General features: G+C 37.7%; 2 protein-coding genes across 2 annotated transcripts; both read right to left on the minus strand.

The window, feature by feature from the left end:
- Nucleotides 1-6,031: 6,031 nt before the first annotated feature.
- LOC112201013 (flavonoid 3',5'-methyltransferase) lies at nt 6,032-7,717 on the minus strand. Its single transcript, XM_024342021.2, has 5 exons — nt 7,541-7,717; nt 7,295-7,380; nt 7,003-7,147; nt 6,707-6,838; nt 6,032-6,395 (listed from the first exon to the last, which is right to left on the minus strand). The coding sequence occupies exons 1-5, from the start codon at nt 7,622-7,624 to the stop codon at nt 6,105-6,107; spliced, it is 738 nt and encodes a 245-aa protein (XP_024197789.1). The 5' UTR covers nt 7,625-7,717; the 3' UTR covers nt 6,032-6,104.
- Nucleotides 7,718-12,222: 4,505 nt separating this feature from the next.
- LOC112195834 (flavonoid 3',5'-methyltransferase) lies at nt 12,223-18,786 on the minus strand. The gene is made up of 8 exons (XM_024336050.1): nt 18,757-18,786; nt 18,304-18,389; nt 18,187-18,219; nt 17,262-17,316; nt 16,231-16,287; nt 15,961-16,061; nt 14,917-14,947; nt 12,223-12,516 (listed from the first exon to the last, which is right to left on the minus strand). Exons 3-8 carry the CDS (start codon nt 18,210-18,212, stop codon nt 12,223-12,225), a joined length of 564 nt encoding a protein of 187 aa, XP_024191818.1. The 5' UTR covers nt 18,213-18,219; nt 18,304-18,389; nt 18,757-18,786.
- Nucleotides 18,787-20,597: the final 1,811 nt, after the last annotated feature.

The raw sequence follows: 20,597 nt of genomic DNA on the forward strand, positions 1-20,597 counted from the left end.
CAAGATAAACACCAAACAAAACATTAACAGCCCATCATAATCCAACAAGGTAGCAAACCCTCCAGGGAGGAAAGCACAACACGTGCCAAAACTGCCACACGTCTAAATTTCAGTTGACACAGAGACGTCACCCAATTTGCCGGAATCTCGAAGAACTCCCAAAACTAGGGTTGGGCGTCCGGACCCGAAAGACCGAGGACCAGACCCGAACCGAGGGAAAAAACCCGATTCGGTTCGGTTTTAATATAGGAATTTTCAGTTCGGTCCAAAGCCCGACCCGAATTCAAATAATCGGTTCGGTCTCGGGCTTCAAATTTTCAGGGACCGAAGGCCCGAACCGACCCGAATCTTGTATCAGTTGCCACATGTCAGTCCTTGATTGGGTGACATAATAATATGTTAAGTATTAAAAAAAAAATAATAACAACCCTAAAACGCTAAAACAGGTCGAGTAACCCGACCTCACTCACCTCAGCCTCCCTCTCTCAGTCTCTCTCGATAGTATCGAGATCGAGTCGATACTCGATACCATCTCAGATTCTCCCTCTCAGTGACTCAGTCCCTCCCTCACGATCTCACCCTTCTCTCACTCACACTCTCTCTCTCTTTCTTTTCGTCCATTACCAGCTGCTGCCCCACTCTCCATCTCCGAAATCGGAAATCCTCCTTTGCCAGCAACTCCTTGATTGGATGTGAAGCTCCAGAAGTTCAATTCTCTCGTCGCCGTCGCCGTCGACGCTCCTCGCAACTCAGTTCGGTGAGTAATCTAGATTTAAGGGTTTTCAATTTGACTTTTTCAATCCTCTTGATCTATGAATGAAATTGAAATGTATGAGATAAAATTACTTTGTGTTGAACACAGGAGATAACTTGTCATGGAGTTCTGGAGCTGTTCAGCAAGGGAGCCGGCCGAGCATCTATTTGTGCAAAACTGGAAATTGTGTTCCTGTTTGTGACTTTGTGTTGCAGACTTGCAGTTGTAGACTTGTAGTACCATTTAAAATTTGAATTTCAATTGATTGAACACATGGTTTAAATTTGGATTGTTTTATGTTGGACAATGGACAATCAGACAATGTATTTGTGAGTTTGTGTTGTAAGCTATAAAGTATAAACTTGTAGTAATGCTGTGACGTCCCGAACCCGAATTTACCAGTTTACAAGTCTTTCGATGGGTAAACGACTTTTACATTTACTTTTTGGCTCCGTTTCGACATTTTAGGGGGGCCCTAAAAATTGACTTTTTGTTCGGGTCAAAATTTGAGAAAATTTCCTTCATGAAAGTTGTAGAGGACGTTAAACCGAGCGCGTGCATATGTGGTACGTAAAAATCGGAGTTCGTATACGAAAGTTATAAGCGAAATGGTAAAGTTACTGTTCATGATAACTTTCTATAAATAGGACGAGTTACTGTGGTAACTCGTCATTTTTCTCTCTCCCCGATTTTCTCCCCCTCTTCCCCCGCGTCACCTTCTCTCCTTCTTTTTCCGATTTCTTCACCGTCCGGCGTCCGATTGACTTGATTCCAGTTGTCCTTGGACCGTCTCTTCCTCCTCTATACGATGGTATCAGTGGGTATCGGCAATTTGGCCGGAAAACCCCGAATTTATGCAAGCACTGTTACTATAGCAGTTTGCTTCCCCGGCGAAATTCCCCAGTTTCCGGCTATCTTCGGCGGTGAAATTGGCTCTATTAGGAGCGCCTCGAGTCACTGATCATCTTCCCTCAAGACTTCTAGTTGGAATTTCCACGTTTGAAAGGTGAATTTGAAGGATTTCCAAATTGGTGGGTTTGGAGATTTCCGGGTTTGTGTTCATCGGCAAAATTGGAGCATTTCAAGGTATTTTCTCACTTGGTCACAGTTATGAAAAGTGCTTAGAATGTTGAGATGATTCTGTGGTTGAAATTTGGTGGCCGGAGGAGGAGTTGGGCGCCGCATGAACAGTGGCACGCATGAATAGTTCGACGGTGAATAGTGCGGTGTATGAACAGTGATTTATATTCTGTTTTTTTTTAGCTAGTTAAATCCTATATTTGTTGTAGAGGTTGTTTATGAAATTTAATGAATTTTGGAGAAGCTTGGAATTAATTATGAATTTTTAAAGTTTAGGGTTTCGATTATCGAATTACGAGAATCCGGCCGTCGGATATCTCTCGGTTCTGCCTTGGAACCTTTAAATTAACGAAATGGTATTAGTGATATAATTTGGGTTGCATCCGAGGAGAAGTGGAGATGTAATTATGAGGAATTGATTTTAGGAATCGTATTAATTTGTCGAATAACTATTCACGGAATATAATTGTGTACAGGGCGATGTACCGAGCTATTGCTCGACGAAGGAACTCGTATGCATGGTCGCCTAAATAGTACTGTGAGTGGACATTTGTTTTTAAATTAATTCCGCATGCAGTATTATTATTTTCTTCCAATTGAGATTTAATTATGTTTTGAATATTTGAGCGTTGATTTATCGAGATTTATTTATGGATTACGAGATTAGTATTGAAATTCCTTCCCGAGGGCTTTTAGTAGATTTTTGAGATAGTCATTCATGAGTTATTGAGTTGGGAAATGATTTTCGGGAAGTGACTGATTCAGAAAATATTATGAGAATTTTTGGATTTCAAATATCGGTTTTTATGAGGATTCACGAGTACGAATGTTTCATCGAATATTTGAGCATGATTGATTTATCGAAATTTATTGAGCTTTGAGCTCCGCACTTATTAGCCTTGAAGTTAGATTGAGTTTTCTTTCCGAAAGCATTTATTGATTTACAGAGTATTTTATTTTATGCTTTCGAGAACTTATTGAGATATTGAGGTTTGATTTAGCGAGATAATCCTGAGTTATGCTTTCGGTAAATTTTTAATGTTTTATTGAAGTAACAGCGAGTTTCTTTCTGAAAGCAAGTAGTTGAAAGAGGTTGTTTCCAGTTTCCAGTTTATTGAGGAGGCTATTCAGTTTATTAAGGAGGCCAGTTTTGGCGCATGCGTATCTTACCTAGTTGGCAGTCCCTTCTAGGTAATAGTCTGGTTGGCAGTCCCTTCCAGACTACAGCTCGGTTGGCAGTCCCATCCGATGCGTCACCTGGTTGGCAGTCCCTTCCAGATGACATGAGGTAGTTAGTCGGCAGTCCCGTCTACTACCTGTGGTTAGTCGGCAGTCCCGTCTACTACTTGTGGCTAGTTGGCAGTCCCTTCTCTCCACCGCCTCCTATTCCGGTTGGCAGTCCCTTCCGATGCGTCATCTGGGTGGCAGTCCCTCCTAGATGGCATGAGATGACTAGACAGCAGTCCTTTCTAGTCATCAAACGAGCCTCATGAAAAGGATGTTTTTATAAGGATTGAGGATGAGATTTTAAGAGGTTTCAAGATGTTCTTGTTACGTGATTGAGATTTCAATAAAGAGGGTGATTAAGAGTGTTTTCAAGATTGTTACTGCATGCGAGATTTTAGAGAATAACTTGGGAAAACATTAAGTTTTACTTATACATTTGAAAGTACTTAATTTTCGTCCACTCACTCTAACGGATTTTAAATGTTTTCCCCTGGGCCCTTCGGTTTTAAATGCCCAGTTTGCAGGCCAGTTTAGCTTGAGGTCGAGCGTACTTGGGGTTGAGGCATAGCTGTCATAGCTTCCGCATTATAAGAGCATCGGTCATTTATCTTGCTTTCTATTCTCTTGTTCGCCTGTATATTAGATTGCTCTGATAACCTATGAGATTAATATTCTAAAATTCAGAATTGTTTATGAAATGAGAGATGTGAGATGTTGTGATATAGGGAGCAGGGTGGCTCCAGGAGAATAAGGATGGATGATTTAGAAGTGTGGATGTTTTTCTACAGGTTTTGGGTTGTCCATTTTTAGGGGAAGTTCTGTCAAATTTTTGGTAGAATTTCTTCTAAAGTGGGCCCTCGCAGGGCCTCTTCGGATTTCAGGGTGAAATCCGGGGCGGGTCCTGTCAAATGCATGATTATTGAATTTATTAATTGTTATGTTAATGAGATAATTGGATATTTGGATATGCATTCTAGATTTCTAGTCTTCCAGGTACCAGAAGTGCATTACTGCAGTTTGGAAAACAGGAAAAACAGGCAAAGTTTGTTGAATTGAAAATTGGGCCCGAAAAGCCCGAAAGACCTAACCGGCCCGAATGGGTTCGGTTTCTATCGGTTTTGATTTCGAAAAAATCCCGAACCGGTCCGAACCAATAATTTTGATCTCGGTCTCGGTCTTACTGATTTTCGAGCCCGACCCTACCCGAGCCCAGCCCTACCAAAAACTTCTCAGCGCAAGAACACCACAGCAAGTTCAGCTCAATTGCAGACCCAACGGAGAAGGAAAAAGCTTGTGCCGACACCGCCACAAACTGATCCATCGCGTGACACAGAGACGTCACGAAAACTGCAACCAATAGCTTTGAACAAACCATATCCCGTTCAGACTCCGACAAACAAATCGCAAAACCATACAAAACATCCTTGAACACTATCAGCAGATAGCCCAGCAAATCCTTGCCAGACATAACAGTAACCAAAGAAAACATAAAAAAGAAAGAGGAATCGAGGAAGGCAGCAGTGGAATGGCTGACGTGCCTTAGTAAGACATACGATACGACACCGATAACAGAGTACCGAATCGGCGAAATTTCGTTGAAAAAACTTATTGGTGAGGAAGATGTGCACCTAAAGTGTGAGGAATCTGAGATTTGAAAATCAGGAGAAAGATAGGGATAGGTAATCTGAGATCGAAAGGTTAGGAAGATATGGGTGATGGGAGAAAGGGTGATGGGAGAGAGGAAGGAAAGCGAAGGAGGAACAAACCTGCCACCGCCGGGGCAGAGATCGACCATGAAAGCGGGTCGGGAAGGGTTTTCAATTACGAAGGGATTTGAGGAAAAGGAAGAGAGAAGCGAGAGCCTCTCTCTCCTAAAACTGACCCTTTCGCTCTGGAGACAGCGGACTTCTCAATTTTCCTTTTTGTTGATTGTTGTTTTTTCTAGTTAGCTAATTTTCTTTATTTTAATGTTTTTGTTGGGAGGTTTTAGTTTTGGTCCCCTTTGAAAGGAAGCTTTTCTTCATTGTATTTAATAAATTTGGCTCATGAATTCTTACAAGATTTTATCAAAAATAATAATCATAATAAATGAAAAGGTCAAGTGTGTGGAGTACGTCATTGGGCAAATGAAAGATCAGAATTCCATAGCTGATTTTGACACTTAATAATCTTCTCCATTTTAGACTTTTGACGAAATTACTATATCTTTGCTTCTGTCATTGTGGAGCTATTGGGCTTATAACACTTGATCTACATCAACAAAGTTACTCGAAGACAAAGATGATGGTTATTTAACTAGCTATAAATTGCAGATAACTAATAATATTACAACTAAGAAAGTACAATAATTAGCTTATAAGTCGAATTCAGGACATTTCATTTACAAAATAATCAGTTAAGCACTAATGTTACTAAACTAAGTAATAATGTTCTAAAAATGGTTAGGCGGTAGGCGGGTGGTGGGTGGTGGGGAAGGGCTTAGCGACTAGGCACATGGGCTGGGGCTAGGCGGATTTTTACTTTATTAAACAAAATATAAATAAGTGTCAAATTAAATTAATAAACTATATTCAGTATTATAATCAATTCGAAAATATGGAAAAGAAAAAAAAAAGTTAATTAAACACCTAATATTGTATTAGTATTTGACCCAAAAAAAATATTCTGAACATTTTTTTTTAAACCTAGCGCACCTAGATGTCACCCACACTAATCAAGGCGGCTGGCCACCACATAGCGCCTAAGTTGCCGCCTAGGAAAACTTCTAGAACAGTGAGTTAAAGTTTCAAACTATACCTCTTGTTATTATTATTATCTTCCATCAATCTGCCTTATTTAATATTAGAGAGGCTCAACATGCAGTAGGCAGTAGCAGCACAATTGTGCCGATGTCAATTATTGGAACAATAATATTCCGATCCAGGCATCCAAAGCCTTGTTATTTGACGTTGTAAACTCTGATTGCTCCAGAAGTATTTCTATTTCAAGCTCTCTTCTTTTAAAAAAAAAAAAAAAAACATATAGTAGCAGCAGCTTGCTGATTCTAATATAGGCGCCTGCAGAGGGTGAGCCCATCTCCGACGGAAAGAAGAACTAATTCAATACGGGGATCTGCGGCTAGGAAGCTGTTCAGTTCCTTCAAATGACGGCTGATTTCCCTGAAGTATTCAGCCCCCTCCTCCTCAGGTTCTGCTACTGAGCCAAACCACAGGGTGTTGTCATAAGCTATTATTCCTCCAACCTTGACAAGCTTCAGTAGCAGTTCATGATATTTGATGTAGTTGTTCTTATCAGCATCCACAAACGCAAAATCAAAGCTGCCTTCTTCCTTTCCCTGCATCGTGTTAAACGTTACTTGATTATTTATTTACACGTACGCCAAGACGGTAGATGGTCGATTCATTCGACTCGGAGCAATACATATATAATTAAAAACATAAACATAAACCAACGAGGCAAGAATCGAGCTGACCAAAGGTACTACCTCTGGCCGCTCTAGCTGATTGAATAGGTGAATATGTGTGAATTCTTGGTCTTAAGAGACGTGTAAATTTCTTAATTAAGGTCGTCATAGCATTAGTTAATGAATGAAGCTGAAGTTCCATAGCTTAGGACTATAATCACGTACAGATTAAAAAAACTTACACTGTTAATGAGATCACTTAGGAATAACAAGGCATTTGATTGATAGAAGTCAATCTTATGCTCCACCCCGGCCTTTCTGATGAATGGCAATCCAACCTCGTACGCTTCTTTATCCTGATCGATTGCTATTATCTGAAAAAGTAAAACTCGATGTTTTACGTTGGCCTTAGCAATCTAAATTTCTAACTAGCTAACTAATATTATCCAATATAATTTAATTTATGAAGACCTAAAAATTGGTGACGTTCCTATCAAAAAAAAATAAAAAATTGGTGACGTTAAAACAAATTGCGTACTTTGCCATCAGCAGGAAGTGCAAGAGCAGTAGTGAGAAGTGAATAACCAGTGAATACCCCTAACTCCAATGTCTTCTTCGCATTCATGATCTTCAGAAGCATGGAAACAAGCAGACCTTCATCAACAGGCACATTCATAATACACCTGTGTACAAAATGTGATTATATTGCTTTTTTAAGTAATTTTTTTTTTCTTTACCATATATTGATTTGATTAACAATCAAATAACATAACGTATATATGCATAATCAAATCGAATATCTGTAATATAATCACAAATATTCAACCTACAGCTGCTCATATTTCTTGACCGTGGCTTCCCTAAGTTGCTTCAATTGCTCGTGTTCTCTCGGGTAACAGCTGGTTTCCAGGATGTACTGCATGTCATACAACAAATTAAGGCCATGTAATTATTTTTAGGATGCTACCAATCTTCTTCATAACTCTTAGATACTGAATATGATAAGATATAACTAATTAAGAAGCTTATGAATATATGCAAAATCAAAGAGAGTGGTAAAATGAAGATTAACGTACCTTGAGAAGGGCATGGCTTCGGAACAAGTTCTTGTTTTCTAAGACCAGATGATCGAACTTCTCTTCTTTCGTAGCTGCTGCCATGATATCTGAACAAATTACTATTGCAAATTATAACCAGCAATGATCGATCTTCTACATATAAGTGAAGAAGCTAGTGAGAAATCAAATATGCATATATAGTTTTTATCGGAATGCTAATAGTTGAGTAGAATTATCAAAAGGGCTAGCTACTGCTCTGTGACAGGTTATAAAAGACTTAGCCCACTATTTTTAACAGGCAGCACGCAGCAGCTACTTATGACTTTACACACGATATCATGAGAAAAATGTACCTAACAACTTTGGTTACAAGTTTAAGGATTTTTCTCCCTTTAATTAATGACCAACCCTGCAACAACCGTCTCCCAAAACATTTTTGATTCTAGACAACAATGTAACTCCCCACCCCACCTCACCCTACATTGGAACTCATGACATCTATGGTGTTAGTTAGGCTAGCTAACCAACAAGCCACAACTCACTGACACGATTGCCCAAAACATCGTAGGTGCAAAATGCAATGCATGCCCAACATCATGTAACTTTTTGTTTCTGTCATATTTTCATTTAATAATGCAATTTTTATCCACAACTTTTTTTTAAATCAAATTTTTATCCAAAACTGAAGTAAAATTTCTATTGATGATATCTTGACCCAATGCCCAAATTTGGGTCAAGATACTCCCACTAAATCCAATAAGAGATTTTAATTCCCATTCACCGAATTTAAATATCAAATAACGGTTATAGGCTCTTAAAATTTTAAAATTACACTATACCACAGCACCCCCTCTCTTTCTCTCTTCATATCGACTCCAGACTAGAACTAGAAGCTGGCGGCCTTCTGCATCTCCTCCCTCCGCCTGGATCTATGTCCCCACCTTCCTCGTCGTCCTCACCGGCTCTGGAACCTTTGGTGATGTCCTCTCGTTCTCTGCCGTGTTCCTTCCCCGAATGACGGCGTCCGGTCCAATCCCTAACGTACAGCTTCACCATCTCTCTCACAGGACCGCAGAGCCAGATTGTCGGAGGACTCGTCGGCCTTGATCGGTGGTGTTCTTCTCCTACGACACCGATTCTTCCGGCTAGAAACATGTTTCTTCTTCTTCTTCTTCTTCGTCTCCAAGGCCGATACTGAAGAAACTCTTCTTCGAATACAGTTTTGTCTGCATATTTGGTTTTCTAATAATGATTTGATCATGGTGCGAGTCCAAGCGGTTGTGATTAATATTCTCCTAGAGAAAATAGATATTCTGAAATTAGATCTCTGTTCTTGTTTGCTGCATGTGCTTCTGGCCTACTTGATAACAAAATTGAGAGGTAACTATTTAATGGATGAGGTACTCTGAGAGTAATTAGATTTTTTGGTCGAAGTGGTAAAACAATCTGACACATGAGAATTGCTACTATCCATGGTTAATACTAATTACTGAATAGTGAGTACGTACTAACCGGGGTTATTCCTTAATTATCAAATTGTACAACTTTTTCTTCTTATTTCTTGTAATTAATATTAGGGAAATTTATTATTGGGAGGGGAAGGGAGAATAAAAGATTTATTAGTGGGCAATAGGTTTATTATTGGGGACAATAAACTTTCTATTGGGGCCAATAAACATTCTATTGGTGGGTAACAAACATTCTATTGGGGGGCAATAAACTTTCTATTAGGGGGTAATAAACTTTTTATTGGAGGCCAATAAACATTCTATTGGAGGGCAATAAACTTTCTATTGGGTTTTATTTATGGTCAATAATATTCTCCGGTGACCTATAAGATCTCTGACGACCTCTTTAGGGACATCCGGCGAGGTTTCCTGCAACCGATGACCTGAGTCCGGTGGTCGGATTCCGGTGACCGATAACCGGATTTCGGCAACTAGTGACCGGAGTCCGATGGCCAATGACTGGAGGCCGATGAAGTCTCCAATGACTTCTCTCTCTAAGTGACAAAGAGAAGGGGGGAAAATTGTCTAAAAAAAAATAAAAAATAATTAATTGGGTATTAGGGCAAAAAATATGTAATTTATTGGGTAAGTAGGCAATTTTTTTGGATAAATGAGGTTAATGTAGTTCAAATTTAGGTAAATGGACATTTTCCCTTCCATATTTCCTCAACGTTTTCATTAAAAAATTTATTTTCAAAATATCGATATTTTCACGTCATAATAATATTTTTTTTTATCTTGCTCATAGAAACTTCTACAAACATCTGCGAAAGAAGAGATATTAGAACCAAAAACTAATTAAAGAAGGTGACTCATGATCAACAGATTCTGCGACGTCCCTAATTAACCCATGAACGGATTATTTTGACGAGTCTTAACCTTCTCCGAGCCTATCAATTATGCATGAATCCTACATTAATTAACTGGGGCATCAAATGGGCTATGTTAGACTAACATAGCCCATTTGATACAGGGGCGGAACTAGGATTGAAAGTTTGAGGGGGTCCAAAATGCAATTTTCTTAAATGTAAATACCAAGTATTCAAAATAATCATAAAAGCTAATTAGCAAAGAAGTAATTAATAGTTTTATACCATAATTTATAATTATGTTTGAACAAAAAATTTAGTAAGAAAGAAGCTTAAATATTTCATAAGGGTTTAATAGTTTCCAAAAGAAAACACAAGTTTAATCTAAAGTCATACCAAATATTAATTATTATGGGTTGTGATTGGTTAATATATTAATTTTGGTAAGATAAATATGATATATATTAATAATCTATGAATAGAATGTCTAAATAAGGGAGATATTGAAAAAAATTTGCAGGGGTCCGAACCCCCCCAGACGCCAACATAGGTCCGCCCCATTGTTAGAAGAATTTTGGCAAGTTCTAGTAAGCAAACAGAGGAACAACCATATATTGGGGATTCAACCTCTCAGCCATATATATATATCATTTTGGGTAGCGTGCCCCGAACCGAGGACCTGAAGGCTAGGGGGAAGGAGATAGAGAAAAGGCATGATATTAGCATTACAGCGATATCAGAAACCTCCTCCCCCGTTGCGGACCAGTCCACCTGAAAAGTTGTTATTGAACTAATTTCTTCTCTTCAAGTATCTGGTTTGATTTGTATGGTTTAATTTTTATTAGGACCTCTAAATTTATTTTCATCAAGACTTTTTATGTCTTTATGTTCATGCATCTTTTTCTCTTCAAACAACAAATTTAAATCTCCCTTAAATTACTAACAATCTAACATGACCTTATTCATATAATTTATATACAAAAATATAGAAACTTTGTAATACATTGAAATTCACTTGAGGTAAATTTACACACAATAATTTCACTCATTAATTTTTCTTTGCAAATATATTCTTTCTTAGTTTCTTTTTAGCTGATCCTCCATTTTTGTTCAACCTCCATGACTTTTAATTTCAAATGCAAAATTATTAATTGACTGTAAACCCAGTTCAAGATGTTCCTAATGCAAAATTTTTGATGTGAACGTACATGCATGCTTCTGCATAAATGTCATCTTTTTTTCTTCTTAATTATGTGCCTAGGGTGTGAATCAAAATGTCTATTTAATCAACTACATTCATGTGGATAAATGTTAGAAACTCAGTACAGTTTTCTTGGGTTGATTGCATCCCTAATGTGTCAGTGTTCTATATATTAAGAACTTTAAAGTTGAGTATTCTCTTCAATAAATATTACTCTTTCTAATTTATTTTTTTAATAAACTTTCAATTACTTATGTCCGTCACTTGTTTAGCACCTTTGAATTTGAAAAGTGATCGTTGCATTAATTAGATGAAGATATGAAAAAGGTTTATGTCGTTTATAAATTAGGAGGTGTAGAAAAATAATTTTTTGCTTATGATTTGTGGTCCATACTAGTAATCTTATATTAGGATAAATATGAAATTTCATAATTAAAAAAAAGAGTAGTCAAATGAGAAAATTTGAAGGTCCCAATAGAATAATTCATACGGACTTCACAACCAAAACCAAAATCAATTGACAATGGATGAATTAAGTTGACCCAAATCCTTATAAACTTATAAGCAAAGTCCCTACTTTTTTCATGTCGGATTAATTCATACTCTCAACACATCATCGTTCATGCATGTGGTGAATTTTCAAGCCATACCCATTGGACAACTGATATTAGGTGACGTGGAGTCCGTATGACCACGAGACATGCACACATGGCATAACCTGACACTCATACCATGTTAAAGTAATTTGAGCTTCACAATCAAAATCAATTGACAATGAATAAAGTTAACCCAAATCCTTATAACCTGATAAACAATATCTTCATTTTCTCATGTAAAATTCATATTCTCAACACAGTTCAAAATTGAGTAATCCAAACCGTTAATGACATCCTCACAAGTCACAAGTTAGAATCAAAGACTTACAGCTCTATATTCAGTTCAGATCGATTCAACTCCATTATTGCTAAACATGTGCAGTTCACATCAGAATATGATATATCAAATTGCTTCCAGCATCAATCAAACTTCGACATGCATGATCATTGAGAAGGATCAAATCATACGTACATGAATTCATACCATCACGTCATCAACACATGCATGATCATTTTAAAATTAACTAATTAAACAGCCTTATTTATTATTAGAGAGCTTCAGCATTAAGTTGTTTCTTTGCCAAGTTTAGTGGAGGCGCCTGCAGAGGGTGAGGCCATCCCCAATGGAAACAAGAGCCAATTCGACACGAGGGTCAGCGGCTAGAAAATTGTTCACTACAACCACATCATTTCTGCCTTTCCTTAAAGCCAATTCCTTCACCTTTTCCTCAGGTTCTGCAACTGTCCCAAACCACAGTGTGTTATCGTAAGCTATGATTCCACCAACCTTAACAAGTTTCATTAGAAGCTCGTGATAGTTGAGGTAGTTTTGCTTGTCCGCATCCACAAATGCGAAGTCAAAGTTCCCTTCTTCCTTGCCCTTTTTACGATAAGTTTAAACCATATACATCAAATAACACTAGCTAGCATATATACATTGTACTTTCTTTTCTTTTATTTTTTTTCTGTTTTGTCATCGTTGTAGATTAAATTAACATGTTAGTTGGGGGAGCTATTCACATGTTGGGTTTGACGTATATATTTCAGTTAGTTATAGGTACGTACCATTTTGGTACGTATAGCTACATGTTGCAATTCGAGTCTATAATTTTTTATTTTTTGATCAAATAAGAACTTCATTAATAATAAACTGCTTACAACGAGTTTTAGGCGACATCTCTTACTCAGAAATGGCCATAGACTTCACACTGGAACTCTATAATGACTGACTCTAAACTTGCACTACAACTGTATGGCAAAGACAATAAGCGCAGGAGCAGTGAATCCTTGACATCTTACCTCTCATCCGGCCAGTAAGAATTCTAAGACTAGACAACTCACTTGTGTCGACACTAACTCACCAACCAGAGTCCGCCTGACCAGTTTTTGATCGACCAAGCCAACACTCGTTGTGACCTAACCTCGACCAAAAGGATTGCCGGACATTCAGACCTGGGACTAAAGAAAACCCAACACCATCACCACCCTATTGTCAACACCATCAATCCACCACTGCTCCAAATCGCCATCACCTCCAACCCAACCCAGACAGGAACGTCCCACTAGAAGGCCAAGGATGATTGTCTATGCAATTGCCAGACATTTTTGCCACCGCTGCTGACCCAACTCCAGAATAGGAACGACCCTCTAGACAGCGAAAGAGAAGATTGTCTCTGGCACACACTTAGTAGCGTCTTATTACCAACAACACACTACTTGCCAAACAAAAACTAAAAGCTTTTTTTTTAAAAAAAAATAGCAGCACCTAATGGACCTAGAAAGGTACCCAAGTCCCAAATACCACCAGGCCCAGGCCTGGCCCACACTTGCTTAAGGCCCAGACCGCCACTATTTTGTTAACTTGTTTGATGACTGTACAGTACACATGTATAAACCATTTTTATCCGACGACAACGTCTTTTAGTGAGAAATAACACTTTTCTTAAAAAAATAAAAAAAGGCAGTAGGAAATAAATTATTAGGATGTTATTTATTTTCTGACGGCAAATAATATTTCAAAGAAAAAATCTAAACTCTAAAGTATTATCACACGAATATTTTTTTTTTTTTTTACAGAAATTTTTTTGGCTAACTTCTTCCCTAGCACACTAGGGTGTTTCATAGGACTGTGATGCCCAACCTTAATTTCTATAGGAGTCCAGGACTACCATAACTTGGCTTAAGCTAGATTAGTACCTGACTCATGTTTGGTGCTGAGAGGGACTATGGAGCAGACCAACATGGTGTCCCCGAACAATGGCCTCCAACTCCAAGTAGCCGCCGTGGACCCAGCATTGAGTCCTGGGTCACCACCAGCAACACTACCTGCCCAGTCACCCGGACCCAACTCACCGACTTCACCCTCATCCCCAACCACACTCTCTGCCGGCTCATCCAGGAGTAGTGTGTTGCCAACCACTCTTTCGGCATGGAGAGAGTTCCGCCGCCGAAACAACCAGCCGACCAGACCCAAGCTGAACAGCAAGGTGCTCGCGCTTCTGATAATTTTCCCCCTCGAGGAGTTCGACAGCGTTCCGGTGGCGTCGGACCCGGACCCGAACCGGTCGGGTTCCTGGCCCAGCTCCTCTTCCACAATTCGATGGAGGTCCGAGTCAACTCGGCTGCGTTGATTGAGAACCTCCTGGCCGAGGCATGATCGAAATTCTCCGGCAATCGCTCATCAGCGGGCTTTCAAAATCGAAATCAAAGCCTTGTTCGCGTTGTGCCTGGTGAAGCAGATGCGTGAGAAAGCCGTGTTGGCCAGAGATGCTGATCAACACTCTCGTCGACTTCGAGAAATGCTACTCGGAGAGAGCCCTGGCCACCATAGAGCTCCTCTGCGAAGAGTAGAAGGAGGCTTGCACAATCCCATGGTTTTTGGTGGGTTTGTGGTAGAAGGTGTTGGGGCTGCTGTTGGGACTGTGGAGTCTCATTAAAAATAGTCCTCCTTGCTACCAAACATGGGATAACTGGGATTAGACGAGATAAGGATGTCCAATCCCATCCAATCTCATGTAACAAACACCACCTATATGTTATCGGTAGTAAATAATGACATGCATCTAATTTACCATGTCATTTTTTTTCTTCTCATTTTTTAAAGAATCTGTGAGGTTGAGGTGCTCTACTAGTAGAGTATATACCCGCACAAAATGTTTGCTCATCTTGTACTATAGCTATCTGCAAACAAGCTCACAAAATCCTTATAAGATGAGTATATAATTACAATTAAACAAGAGTTTAATCAGGACTTCAATTACTTAATTAGCTATAAACTTACATCGTTAATGAGATCATTTAAGACTGTGAGGCATCTTAGGACCAGGCATGGACTGAGAGGGGGGCTGAGGTGTGCTGGAGCCCACCTTAAGATTTTGGGGAAAAAAAAATATTATATATATACTAACTTATAGCAGGTGTGGTGACCTGGTGGTTTGCTCAGTACTTCTTTGAGCTTTGATTCATGCTTGATCAATCTTGATTGTATGTTATCATTTTGTTTTTGAGTGAAAAGTTTGAATCTTTGGGTTGTGAAGTGATTTTGAGTATAGCTGTATAGGAGTAGTAGTTGATATAGGATCAAGCTTCAATCTTTCTCATCGTTTTGACTCTAGGACTTTATGAAAGTCTAGTGTTTTTTTTTTTTGACTTTTTGACTTGGATTTTTAAGTCCAGGTGCTTGCGATCATCTAAAAAAATAAGTTTATTGATTTCATGTTTTCTCTTTTTTAGGTTTTGTTTTTAATGATAGATCAACCTCAAAATCCTAAGCCACGAAAAGTTCAGAAGAAAGTAAATTCATATTTTCTGAAAAATGATGTTGTTATGTCAAGAATTTGTTAACACAAGGACCCCATTCATGTTGATTGAGAGACTAGTCCATCTAGTGATGACTCTTCATGTTTCTACGGTTACAATAGAGAGAGTCTTTTCAACCATGAAGCTCATTAAGAACCCACTTCGAAGTAAGATGAGTGATGATTTTCTTGTAGATTTAATGACAGTGCATATTGAGAGAGAAATTGTTGATACTATTGATTCAAATTCGGTTATCGATGAGTTTTATGCTTCAAGCAACCGAAGAGCATAACTTAAGCAGTTGAATTTGTATTGACATTGAATATTTAACTTTGAATTGTTTCAATTTTCTATTGGTGTATTGGGTAACAAAATGCATTTTGTAGATGATATTTTGACAAGTGTTATGCAATTGAGATATTCCATCAAAACAAAGTAGCAACTGCCAAATTTTTAAGAATAATTTTTATGTGCCAACATAAGGTAAATTTAGCCCACCTCAAATTTAATTCCTGGTTCCTTGCCTGCATCTGACGGAAAGAAGTTAATCTTATGCTCCACCCCAGCCCTCTGAATGAATGGCTGTCCAAACTCATAGGCTTCTCTATTTGGATCTATGGCTGTGATCTAATTAAATAATGAAATTATTGTGATAATAACAAATTAACGCCTTACCAAATCAAACTAATTAAAGTGATAAAGTCTATAGCTAATAAACAATTTGTGATCAGGTCTTTCAGTAGTATTGAATAGTATAATTAAAAAGGGAAATAAGAACTAATTAGTAATTACGTACTTTGCCATCATCAGGTAGTGCAGGAGCAACAGTAAGAAGAGAATAGCCGGTAAGGATCTGGCTCCTCTAAAGTGAGTTTCTGTAAAGTTATGTAAAGTTAGTTTAATCCTCATCATTCATATAATCTAATGGCTAATAAAATAACCACGTCACTTAATACAACTTATATAATTTTGCCTTCCCAAACTATCCGTTACGGGGGCTTAATACCACTTGAACACTATTCTTTCCAACTGCCGTAAGGCCCGTAACATCAACCTAATAGAGCAAGATTAGTCCTAACTGTCATAATCGCTTGTGTGAATTTTGCTCGCTTATTCTATAGTCTTCATATTCTGGGCTTCAATGGTAAATATTCCATTGTTATATCAGTAAATCAAATCATGAAATAATACTTTCATTTCAAGCTAAATTGGTATAAAGTCCACCAGCGATTAAATCAAAAGCCAGAGACTGAGAATTATACCAAGGCCAATAGAAACCAATCACATCTAAGAGGTGAAACTATCGATGCAAATCAAGGAGCAGAGGAAATGGGTAGAAAACAGCATGTGGCAACTGCTAAACCCATACATATATGCGACTGAAAAGGGGCAATGACCACATCGAAGTCTTCCACGGAGAATAAACAGAATTAATGTCAAACCCTAAGATTTAAAGTTGAAAACCAAACGACATGGTTGAAATTAAAATCGTAACACCAATTGAAATCTGAAAAGCATATTATCATGATGGGGAGGATAGCAGAGAAAGAGAGAAGTGGAGATCAGAGAGTATAGCATGTTATTTCTTTATTCCTTGTTTGCGTTTCCAGTTCTTAGAAGGATTAATTCATGGCATTTTTTTTCTCTTCTGCTGATGGAGTTAAGGACACGTCGAGGACAGTTTGGGATGAAAAAATCGTTTGAGTAATGTTAAGTGAGGATGTTAGTTTACTAGCCATTAGATGATACGAAGGATTATGATTACACAAAATTTACATAACTTTACAAAAACTCACTTTAGAGGAGCCGGATCCAGCCAGTAAATACTCCAAGTTCCAGTGTCTTCTTGGCATTCATCATCTTCAGAAACATGGACAGAAGAGAAGCACATGGCCGACCCTAAGATTTCCAGGGCTCTAGGCGAATAAAAAAAAAAAGGGCTCATGAGGTTGTGATCAATCTTATACTTCTTTTCTCTTCTACCCCCATAATCATACTCTATAATAAGAGTCAGTTAGTATAGCAACCGAAAAAGATACATTGTAGTGAAATCAAAATTGAAATTTTGATAAAGGTAGAGAATTCAACAAAATGATAAAGACTTTCATCTTCTAAGAACTATATATTAACCATAACAATAATCAAATAATCAATTTGTGATATATAAAACAATCTATTCCCAAAAAATAACTAGCATGTCATTTGAACGAAACGTACTCCAGATATGTGTTGCGTTGTACACCGAGTGGTGTAAAACTCTGGTGTTGTTCATCAGTTCATAATATCAGGTTAATCGAAAAAGAAATCCATATTAATCTAAATCATCAAAGAGAAACCAAAACTTGAAATTTACCCAATGAATATCTATTTCTCTTAGATAGTTACTGATCGAATTCAATGGTTCCTTCTTGCCAATTGCCAAGGCTTTTATAAATTTAGAATGGATGAATAATATATCATGAACAGATCAAACGAAGTATTGATCCTGACAAAAAAAAAATTTAAATTAAATTCAACAAGCTTCGAAGAGAATGAAAAATTGAAAATAAGTCCTCCAATCTTCATAGGCTTTCCAATTCCATAATTGAAAACAATCTGTGAAAGCCGGATTACTTGCAAGCAAATGCGAGCTATTGTTTTTTTTTTTTCCTTTAATTTTCTACATAGACATAAAGAAGGGTAAAAAATTTTGAGGCCCATGTTCATCTGGGGCCATAAGCACAGGCTTATTTGGCCTATAGCACTGAGAATCAGCCCTTCATCCACAGGCACATTCATAAGACTCCTGCATGTGTACGTTCAGAATGTAATCGTTGATATGATCAAGCCTAATGGTTTCGTTCAAATAAATGTTGTTCAACATATATACCAGAACTGGTATTTCTCGAAAGTTGCTTCCCTTAGTTGCTTCAATAGCTCGTGTTCTCTCGGGTAGCAGCTTGTTTCTAGGATGTACTGCATACCATCACACCATAAATAAAAAAAATAAAAAAATGTTTAGAAAAAAAGGCCAATTAGTTATTGACAACTGTCATTAATCGTCACAGCTAATTCATAGCTCTTTTCTTGCTAGGTTAACATACAATAAATTAAGAAGCATTAAGATAAAAATGAAGAAGTAATTAAGATGAGTAAAGAAGATTATAGCAGTTACTGTGCTGCAATGCACAGGAGCATTTCACATACGCCGAAGGGGTTTATCTTGGGTCTAGGAAGCCTTTGGGTTCCCCTTGACAAAGTCAAAAAAAAAAAAAAAAGATTATAGCAGTTATACACGCATGTACAAGATCGAGTTCAAATTGAGGAAAGGAAATGCTGAAACCTTGAGAAGGGCTGGGCTTTTGAGGATGATCTTGTCTAAATCTTTCTCAGGAACATGATTAGCAGCCAAATCAGTGATTGTTAAGGTATCAAACTAGGTTAAATCAATGCACGAGTCAAATCTGTCAAACTTAAACCGTTCATACTTATAATATTAAATCGCCATTTTGAATGCCTTAACGATAATCAATTTGGCTGAAAGTTTGCAGAATTGATCTACACATTAGGACCTAAAAACTGAATGGTTGAGATGCCAAAAATGATCGAAAAGTTTGTCTAATGCTCTATCCCTAAAAAAGACAAAAAATAAAATAAAATCCCTCACTAGAAGGGCCCTGTATATGTATGTATGTAAGTGTGTGTCTATATATATATATATATAATTTTGGTACAGATTTCCCGTTTTCACCAACTTTCCGATCACATATTTTGATCTTAACCGTTCAGTTTTTAGGTCCTAATGTATAGATCATCTCTACAAAATTTCAGCCAATTTGGTGATCGTTAAGACATCCAAAACTGCAATTTACACAAACAAACCGAATCTGTCGAACCGAAACTGTTCGTGTATATTATTGTAATTTGCAGTTTTGGATGCCTTAACAATCACCAAATTGGCTGAAATTTTGCAGAGGTGATCTATACATTAGAACCTAAAAACTGAATGGTTTAGATGTGAAAATGTGATCGGAAAGTGGGGGAAAACAGGAAATCCGTACCGTCCCCACCGTAGCCGGACTATATATATATATATATATATATATATATATATATATAAAACCAAAAACCGAGTGGAAGTGGAAAATATACTGATAATTAAGCATAAAATTTATTATAAAATTGACTTTTAATTACAAAACCGAAATATACTGATAATAAAATTGATAATATTACAAAACATAAAACTTACTAGTTTGAATGCATGAAGGGTTTATTAGTGATTACAGAAGGGAAATGGATGACTAAGGCAGAGCTTTCTCAACACATGAGTTGCTTAGCCAAAACTAAAGAGGAATGAAAAAATGGAACTTGGTTTAACTGAAGGAGGGATGCTCTTTATAGAGGTCTTGACGCCCGGACATTACGGGAGGGGAAACTGCTTTTACTGGCAGGGAATCTGCTTTTACTGGAAAAGGCCAAAAATAGGAAGCAGCACGATTAGCTATGTTTTTGCCTCGCGAATGAATAGTAAAAAGTTACTATTATGAATAGTAAACTGTCTTGGTAGTGGGTCTTGACTGTTTTACTCGAAGTCTTCATATGGATTTTGGCTGTCATGGAAATCAGCCCATTTGACTGGTTTACCAGGAGTGCCTGGATGATTGCGAGATGAGGATGAGGAACGGGAAGAAATTTCTTTTTCTTCATTAGATTCATCTTCATCATTACTGAGAGTAGCTGCTTGTGCTAAGAGCTTTTTTGCTAACTCTTTCAATTCTTCTGACTTGGAGGATGTATCTGATTTTGCTGATTTTGCTTTCCCCTTTGACTTGGAAGAGGAAGGTGACTTGAGGGATTTAGGTTGTGACTGGGAAGTGGATGCCGCTTGGGGTGGCATGGAAGTGACTGGAGCTCTTGACTGAGTAGGTTGTGATGGAGTAACTGGAAATTCTTCATTAAATTGGGAGATAATTCTTTCAGTTTTGAATTTATCCCACTATTTGACTATGAAATGCCTTGAGACTACATGTTCTTTGACTTTGTAATGCCATTTGAAGATCCAAGGGAGCTTGTATTTGGCCATAAAATGCAGTGTGACTGGAAAATTTATATCATAATTTGTGAAATTCATGACTGTTGAGAAACAGGTGACTGCATTTTTAATTTCTTGTGGAAGGATGT

Source organism: Rosa chinensis, chromosome 4 (assembly GCF_002994745.2).
Source record: "Rosa chinensis cultivar Old Blush chromosome 4, RchiOBHm-V2, whole genome shotgun sequence".
Taxonomy (NCBI): domain Eukaryota; kingdom Viridiplantae; phylum Streptophyta; class Magnoliopsida; order Rosales; family Rosaceae; genus Rosa; species Rosa chinensis.